The sequence below is a fragment of the Pinus tabuliformis genome, chromosome 4_1 (genome assembly GCF_031772625.1).
Source record: "Pinus tabuliformis cultivar Carrire ecotype Pingquan chromosome 4_1, CPIR1, whole genome shotgun sequence".
NCBI classification, from domain to species: Eukaryota; Viridiplantae; Streptophyta; class Pinopsida; order Pinales; family Pinaceae; genus Pinus; species Pinus tabuliformis.
In genome coordinates this window covers 450,500,480-450,510,304 of record NC_142303.1, presented here as the reverse complement: position 1 = coordinate 450,510,304, position 9,825 = coordinate 450,500,480, and the positions used below count along the sequence as shown (strand labels likewise).

At 33.5% G+C, this 9,825-nt stretch overlaps 1 protein-coding gene across 1 annotated transcript; it reads left to right on the top strand.

Moving 5' to 3' along the window:
- The first annotated feature begins 5,286 nt into the window (after nt 1–5,286).
- Nucleotides 5,287–6,076, top strand: LOC149176291 (ethylene-responsive transcription factor ERF018-like). Its single transcript, XM_089423078.1, has one exon. The coding sequence runs from the start codon at nt 5,417–5,419 to the stop codon at nt 6,044–6,046; it is 630 nt and encodes a 209-aa protein (XP_089279204.1). The 5' UTR covers nt 5,287–5,416; the 3' UTR covers nt 6,047–6,076.
- The last annotated feature ends 3,749 nt before the right edge of the window (nt 6,077–9,825 follow it).

Below are 9,825 nucleotides of genomic sequence, written 5' to 3'. Positions count from 1 at the left end.
AACACTTATAGGCCTTCCCAAGGGTTGACACAGCTACCAAGACTCAATAAATGGGAGGGAGAGGCTACCAGAGTGGGAGTGTTTGTTGTCTGAATTGATGCAAGAAGAGATTCAGCGAAACACTAGAGATTGATCCTCATCCAAGCATGATGATGAGGAGAACTGTGCCTTGGTTGGAAATGCGAAGAAATGGAAAGGTAAGTCATCTCATTCCAAATCATATTTTAGTTAGAGTGACAAGAAGAAGGACTTGTCGATAATTAAATGTTTTCATTTTCATGAGTTGGGACGCTATGCCATGAAGTGTCCACACAAGAAGGCTGACAAGAATCCCTCAAGAGGAGTGGTGGGTGAAGCTCTTGCTTCATAATTCAAGCTATATTTCACCCTCATTGCTTTCATGGTGACATCAGTGATGGGTAGTGTGTGGTATCTTGAGACTGGAGCCTCATTCCATATGACCAACAACAAAGAGTTCTTCAGTGACTTGGAGGAAAAAAACATCTAGATGCACATTGAAATGGGAGATGATGGGAGGTATAGCGTGAAGAACATCAGTAATGTTACCTTTCAAAGGGATTTTGGTTCTCCTCTCACATTAAAAGATGTCATTTATGTTCCAAGTTTGAAGAAGAGTTTGGTTTAAGTTTCCATGTTAGAGGACTATGGTTACGATGTGATATTTAGTAAAGAAAATACTTTCCTTTGTCACATGTCCTTAGGAAAAGTGAAGTAGATTAGGGTTCGAGTGAAGAACCTCTACAAATTGGTTGGAGAAGATTGTTCTGATTTGAGCACAAAAGCAGGTAAGGTGCAGAGCTGAGACATCGGTGAGTTATCGCATAGAAGATTGGGTCACTTTCACCACAGAGATTTGAAGATCATGTAACAAATTCAAAGAGACACATGCAAAGGGTGTACATTGGGGAAGTGGGGAAGTACACCAAATATACCTTTCATGATAAGGACAGTTGAGCACAAGTGATCTTTGAAAGAGTTCACTCAAATGTGTGTCGCCCGTTCTTGACAACCTCCACGACCAAGCATAGGTGTTATGTAATATTTGTAGATGATTTTTCTCGTAAGTGTTGGATTTTCTTCATGTAGAAGAAAGATAAGACGTTCACTAAATTTTGTGAATTTAAAGCACTTGTGGAGAAAGACACTTGTACGAAAGTTAAAGCTCCGAAGAGAGATAATGGTGGAGAATATGTGTTGAATGAATTCAAGAACTTCTGTGTATCAGAAGGAATTGAAGGGAGATAATTGCAACCCATAACCCACAACAGAATGGGGTGGCTAACTGAAGAAAATAAGTATTGTGGGAGTTGCACGGGTGATGTTACATGATCAATGCCTACAATTTCACTTGTGGGATGAAGCATGCATCAAAACTTTATATGTGTAGAACATGAGTCCTCATTGGATTCTCGGGATGAGTACATTAGAAGAAGCTTTTTCAGGTAAGAAACCATATGTGGCACACTTTAGGATCTTTGTTTCATCATTTTACTATCATGTTACCACGTATGAAAGGAAAAAACTAGAACCAACAACTGAGTTGGGCATATTTGTGGGGTACACTGATACACCTCACAACTATAAGGTGTACCTACCATCTCATAGGATGCCAATGGTTCTTAAAGATGTGAAGTTCGATGAAGAGAAGGCCATGAGATGTTCCTTTGAGATAGAGCTTCAGTTGCATGGAGAAGAGGAGCTTTTAGCTCCAAAGGAAGAAGCTTAGGATGATGTGGAACAGCCACAAGCAAAGGAGCAGAGAGTGGAAGCACCCACTCATGTAGAGACTTCTAGAAATGGAAGAAAGCACATCGGAGACGCTGAAAGATTGATGCATGATGCTAAATAGAATGTGGGGGCACCCACATCACAATGTAGGTAAAGGAGGTCACCAGATCAGTACACTGGCTACTATAACCAAATATAACATTGTTACAATGTTTTTCAACATACCAAAGTTAAAATCAATAAATAAATATATATATATATATATATATATAATAGTCATTGGCTACAAGTAGTTCCCCACCTCTCTTCAATCCTTATAAGGTCAACGAATGATAGACACATACACCGGTCAGTGGATAAAGCAACAGATTCCATTGAAGTCGATCCACTGTGAAGCAACCACCAATCATTTAAGCCTATTCTCATTCGAGAATATTAAAATTAAGATCAACTCTGTTAATAGTTTGGTGAGTGCATGATCATAAATTTTTTAACATGCACGAAGGAAACTAAAAATAATAATTGATTTGATGGAGGTTAACATGATTATATTTTAGATATACATTAGGAAAGGAATTAATATCAATGATGCTATAAAATTTATGAAATATTAGGTTGAATTCGGTTAATTATATAACAATTGGAATTTTACAATGGAAATATAAGCACTTTTATCCAGATTAAAGATGAATAAAAAGAATATAACAGATTGAAAAAAATATTACTTAATTTTAAAACATTAGTTAGAATATTTAAATTTAAAAAAATAAATAAATAATTATCATTTACATAGATTTATTTAAAAAAAAATATAATAAAATATAAAAAAGACTTCTCCAAATTAATCAATTAAGGTAATCACTTGAACCTGAAATATAGTTCACGTAGATCTATATGTTCACTATAAATGCTAGAGTAACATTATAACATTGTTTTTGAACCGGTCAAAGTTGAAATCACCATTAATAAAAAAATGGCTGCATCCTAGTAGGCTCAATTCCATTGTAGTATAGTGATTGGATGATTAGAATTTTTTAAAATGGACGAAGGAAACTCTAAAATGCTATAGTTTATTTGTGAAAGTTGAGCAAGGTTATATTTGACATATGTATTACTAGGGAAATTAGAGTCAACGATGTCATAAAATTTATGAAAAAGTGACCGAAGGGGTTGAATTTGGTTAATTGCATGATGGATGTATTGGTTTAAGTTAAATATTAGGTAAATAATTTCAAATATATATAAAAAAATTATTTATTTTTAAAAAATCAAAGAGTAGTTGAAATAATTAATTATAGTTAAATTATTTTTTTAAGTTATTTTTTTCACAAGAATAATTTTATAAAAAATATTATTATAAATTTATTATAGTTTTTAACTTTTTATTGTTCAAATTGTATTTTTGAATATTTAAATTATTTCAATCTTTTAAAATTTGATTAGGCATTTGGGTTATTTACCATATATAAGTTAAGCTTGTAATTCCAATCGATCTTTATGACATTTATAAAAATAATGTAAAATATATTATAAAAAACAAAAATTAAAATAATAACACAATTAATTTTTTTTAATCATATATGAATTCTATTTACTAAGCGATTTTTTTTGTTTTTTAATATTTCTTTTGCTTGGACATAGAAATATTTTATTATACTTAAAACAATTTTTTAAATTTCTTATTTTTTATTTTCAAATAAAATAATTAACATGGATATTTAAATAGTTTATTTAAGTCTTATATGAAATATACAACTTTATCATATATATATATATATATATATATATATATATATATATATATATATATAATCTTTTTTTAAATTAATATAAAATGATGTTTCTTTTTATAAATATCTAAATATATTATCATGATTGAAAATAAAAATAAAAATATTTTTACCACATTTCTTTTATAATTTGATTATAATAAGACCAACCAAAAATAAATATAATGAAAATGAAATTATAAATACTTAATAATAATTTTCATTAAAACTATATATATGAAAAAGACAACCAAAAAAAATATAATGAAAATAGAATTACAAATATTTAATAATATATGGATAAAAACGTTTGAGGCTGCATCAAGTCGAACCAATGAAAAAAACATGTAAGGAAAAACATGTAAGAAAGGCAGCTATAGCCAGATATGTAATACGTCTAGAGTGTAGCCCCCTCATACCCACGTATCTACAAATGAACCATAATATTAAGCTCAAAAATTAAAGAACATAAAATAACAACAACAAAAAGTTCATCATAAATAGAAAGGAAAAAATGCCTAGAGATAGAGAATGTTGACAAAAAAAACCAGTCAGTGAAGAGACATTAGCATGTGCATATGTGGTGAAGCCAACATTAGTCCTCTTCAGGGAAAGGGAAGGAATTCAACATCGATGGATAAACCATCCACCTCCAAAGTGATATGCATACCACATGTGGTGCTTTGATACCCAACTTGGACATGGCATAAGCAATGAAATTGTGTTCTTTGTGAATGTGATGAATGGAGACCTCTTGAAAAGTGCCCATGAGATGACTGATATTCCTGAGCCATCCTTGTAAATGTGGGTGAGAAATAGTGGAAATTCCTAGGACATGGTTGATGATGGATTGAGAGACCCCAAAAATATTCAGATTTAGAGTATTCAGAAATTTTGCGAGCCATAATTGCGCCCATAGGACAATTGCTTCTTTCATGTTGGTTCTTTTGCCACCTCCCCAATATATCTTATATTGCTAGTTTTGTTTAATACAAATCCAAACCCAGCATCCACAATTACCCCTCTAATCATAACCATCAAAACAACCTACTAAATAAAATAAGCTCTCTATGATATATATATATATATATATATTATATATATATAATTTTATTTCATATTATTTATTTTTTAATATATTTATTTTTATTTTAGAAAATAAATATCGACTCAAAATTCAGCACTCAAAGAATTACACACTCTTCATATTAATTTGTAGAATACACATCTGAATGCAATAAGAAAATATAAACAGCCCGTAAATAAATATCATGAGCGGTTGGGCCCTCCATAAAAAGAGGCGTTGACAAATGTACTAAGTAGTCCAACAAAGGGATACATGCCGAGCAAAAGTTTTGGATGAGAATCAGATAAGGGTGGACTTATGATCAACATGCGCGTTCACTAAACATTCTTTGTTTGCGGATAAAACAATCATTGGCCCTTGCTGTGGTCCTTGAATGTTCTTATTGACCGTGTCGCTACGTCAACATCACATGTGTAAGAAATGAGTTCTTGCTTTGTGTCTCGTGGTGAGGCACAGTGTTGAAGTTGAAAAGTCTCTAGAACTCTGAACATTTTCTCACAGTGTTGAAGTTGAAAAGTCTCTAGAACTCTGAACATTTTCTCTCGCGTTTAAATATCGCTGGCATATTCCCTGTCTCACATTTCTACCAACGAACACGATCAATACGCGCTTCGAATAGACATATAAATAATCGCCACTGGATCTTGCATTCGAAACACAATACATCTTCATTTGATTTGAGATTTTCACTTCGCCAATTACCAAACTCTACTTCTCTGCCTTTTAGCGTAAACAATCTGCAACATATCTACTACAGTGTGATTCACTGTTTTCCCTCCAACCGCACAGCGTTGACATTGCGTCGCTAGTTATGGATAAAGCGTACTCCCGGTCTCCATCAGACGAAGATGGCGATCAAAATCGCCGCCAATTTAAGGGAATCAGAATGCGAAAATGGGGGAGTTGGGTGTCTGAAATCCGGATGCCCAAAACCAGAGAGAAGATATGGCTGGGGTCATACAAAACCGCCGAGCAGGCCGCCCGTGCTTACGACGCCGCTGTGTATTGCCTGAGAGGCCCCAACGCCAAATTCAATTTCCCCCATTCCGTGCCCGCCATTCCGTCCGAATCTTCACGTTCCCGTCAGCAAATTCAGATTGTCGCCGCCAAATATGCCTTGGACGAAATCGCTTCAACTTCACCCTCTCTGCAGAATATCACAATTAATGAGAATAGAGCGAGGGAGAAGCCGGCATCGCCATCACGACCGTCTTCGGTTTCAGAAACGCAGTGGGCAGGTGACCATGGGCAGATCTCCAAAGCGCAGGACTTGGGGTTGTGGGAGACTCCGTTTGAGGAGAATGGCGGCCTGAATTTGGAGAAAATCCCGTCGATTGAGGAGGCGTCATTGTGGGAACTCATTCCAAGTCGGCAGGAGGAGCAACAAGACGAATACATCTTCTTTGACCCAACAGATTTGTGGGCTTCTGACATATTTTAATTACTTACAGGGAAGAGCAGGAAAGGATGAGTCACCACTTGACTGCTCAAATTTCTTTTCTTTTGAATTCATGTTCGTTACATATTTCAACATCTTAAAATTGTTTGATGTCGCTGTTGTGCGTTTATCTAATTCCAAGATATTCTGCAATCGCGACAATGATGGCCCATGATTCTTTAATTTTGTCCCTTTGTCTGCCACGCAACGGGCTTCGACTTCGTTTTTGGTTTTGGAGTGTATGTTTACATAATAAACAGCAGAGTTAAAAAATATGTCATGACTTTTTGTGATATATGGAGATAGAAATTAAGTGAAGAAGAAGGCAATATTTTTTTAATTATTAAATTTTATTTAATTAATAAAAAAAATTTGACAAACAAAATTTATTTTATTCACTAAAATATTTCACTATAACTTTATTATTGTGTTAAGATAAAATTTAGCATTTATATATATGGGTTTAATAGTTTATATATATATATATATAAATAATAAAAAAATGATGTTGTAGTATCTTGTAAATGAGTGCAAATATTTAAATCTTGCTCGATTAATAATAAAAAATAAAAAATAATAAAAATAATAAAATTTAATTTATTATATTGTAATTTTGTTTTCGAGTGTAGCTTAGCCCTTCCATCTCAAGTTAGAAATTATGCTCTTGGAAGAATTACATACATATAATTAAGTTACATGGTCAATGCTAAATTAATAATGGTTGTAAACAAATCATTATTTTGGTATGAATTAATAAATTGATATGTGAAGTGGATAGGAAATTGCACAAAAGAACTTGCATAGATTTTGGTGGGTAGTAATCACTAGTGAGTCTACACATTTACAGTTGTATTCCTACATAACTGCTGGAAAAAAACATAATTGTGTGAATGTGTAAAGTAACTCCTACAAGTATTTTTTTACATCCTATTACTATCCATTTTTCATGCAAAGGCTTGTTAAATTATGGTGGAAAGTAATTAATGGTAAATATGTTATTTACTTGAGAATAATTATTTTTCAAATATTTTATTTTTGGATGGTTTTAGTGCAATCCTAAAGAATAAAAAATCACTACAAAAATATCTAAAAATCATGCATGAATATTGTTATGTCCCTAGAAAAATGTAAATATTTTGTTTTACTGGAGTAAAAATAAAATTATGATTATTATTTGAATTAAGTATTTAATTGTTGTTAATATTTAAAGAGAGAAAATTGTTGGAGTGTTAACAAATCTTGTAACTTTTCATAACAAGGAAATTAAGGAAGGCAATTGCCAAGAAAACCCTAACTACCTCCCTGATTATGAATGCTCAAAAGAAAGCCGTGGGGGGTATGGAGAAAGGGAGGAGCAACCCCTAACTACCTCCTTGATTATTAATGATCCAAAGGAAGCCCTACGGGCATGGAGAAAGGGAGAAGGAACCATGCTGAGAGGTCAGACAGTAAGAGAAGCAAAGTATGGTGGTGACCAGATAGTGAAAGCACTGTGTGTGAAACGTTACAGGAAGACATTGGTCTTGTGAGCAAGCTCGGGGGGAGACTTGGACCTGACAACAAGTCTCATGGTTGGGATGATTGAAATATGTAAATAACAAAGTATGTGAAACCTTACAGGAAGACATTGGTATTGTGAGCAAGATAGGGGGGAGACTTGGACGGAAGTCTCATGGTTGGGAGGATTGAAATCTGTAAATAACAAAGGTGACTTCAACAGTTGAAATTTATTCTTTATTACAATAGTACAGGTAGGTAAATAACCTAGAATAATCTATTTTGATGTGAGTTGTTATGTTGAATGTTCAGATTTGGTAGAGGTTAATACCTAGAATGAATATTGTACAATGATTTCTCAAACTTAGAGGCAAAATTATTCCTAGTTAAATAGGGTCTGGGCATATAGTCTTTATTTTTCTTCTTCTAGAAAGGAAAAGGAAAAATAGAACTAAACATGCATAGAATAAATGAAAATAGAACTAAACATGCATAGCATAAATGAAAATAGAACTAAGACTAACTAGTTACGAGAAGAAAGAGTGAATGAAATAATTTCTTGCTAAAAAAGGAAAATAGAGAAGCTGAACGACTTATCCATAGAAGCAGCAGGAAAAATCTGTTTAAATCTCTAAATTAAAAGAAACTCTGTAACCCTTTTCTCCTTTACATTTCCTGAGATTGGCAAATAAAATCCAAAAGAAAAGGAATAATGTAACATCAAATAGTTGAAACCTGGAATCTTTAGGAAGAAGTTATCGTGCAAGCACGTTGCTAATGAACAAAATTATATACATATAAAAGTATAATAGTGAAAACCATACATATGCATCGTAAGCAGATATACATCTCGGCACGAGATTGGTGCATATAGGACTGGAAGAAAAGCGAAACAAAAATCCCAAATCTTATAAATTTTGATATAATAGAATTTAAATATGACCCAGTTTCTCACATGCATCACTCCCTGGAACTTGGGAAGGTGCTAGCATAGAGAATACCCATTTAAATACCAATTAAAATTAAACACTGACTACCAAAAGACGTAGCCGATATAAGATATTTTATGGGACTGGCAGGATACTATAGACAATTTGTTGAAGTATTCTCCAAGTTGGCCTATCCTATTACCTCCCTATAGAAAAAGGGAAAAAAATTAAATGGACAACAGAGTGTCAGAGGAGCTTTGAGAAACTTAAGTATCTGCTCATCACTGCGCCAATTTTAAGCATAGTAGATCCAAGCAAGGACTATGTAGTGTGTACAGATGCCAACAAGGAAGGGGTAGGTAGAGTTTTAATGCAAGATGGGAGGCTAATCCCCTATGAGTCCAGGAAATTGATGGAACATAAGAAAAAATACTCCACCTACGACTTAGAATTGACCACCGTCATTCATGCATTAAAAATGTGGTATCACTATTTGATGGGTAGGAAGTTTCTTTTAATGACTGATCATCACAGCTTGACTAATTACTTTAAGCAGCCCATTTTAAATGCTAGACAAGCCCGATGGGTATATTTTCTAAGTGGATTCTATTTTGAGATCAAACATCTAAAGGGAAACGAGAACCGGGTAGTTGACGCTTTGAGTCAAAAGGTACATTGACTTTATGAAATTTCTTTTAGCGATGTGCGAACTACATTCGACGAATTAATTAAAGAAGCAGCAGAGTAGGACTTGAAATATCAGCAGCTAGGACGGCAAGCTCAAAATAGAAACAACCATGAATATCAATTAGGATATGAAAAGAATTCCACAAGTATGTTGATTTATAAGAAAAGATTATTTGTGCCTAACCAAAAAACATTAAAAATCTGATTCTGGATGAATATGATAAGAGTCCCTATGCAGGACACCCACGATACAAAAAACTAATTACAGCACTCCCAAAAGAATACTACTTGCCAGGTATGAAAAAAGATGTAGCAGAATACTTGACATGCTTCATGGAATGTCAGCAAGTAAAAACAGAACACCAGGATCCTGTCGGGTTACTGCATCCACTACCAATTTCGGAGTGGAAATGGGAGACCATCTCCCTTGATTTTATCACAGAACTACCAAAATCCAAAAAGTAAAATGATTCAATAATGGTGGTAGTAGACAAATTAAGCAAATATGCTCATTTTATACCAGTATAATCCAACTTCAAGGCAGTGCAAATTGTTAATATATTCATGCAAATTATTTTTAGACTACATGGGTTGCCAAAAACTATAATTTCTTACTGTGATGTAAAGTTTACATTAGCCTTCTGGAAGACCCTGTTTGAAGGGTCAAGT

Bases quoted from the DNA above. Each gene is read 5' to 3' on its own strand.
- LOC149176291 (XM_089423078.1), top strand. From the start codon at position 5,417: ATGGATAAAGCGTACTCCCGGTCTCCATCAGACGAAGATGGCGATCAA.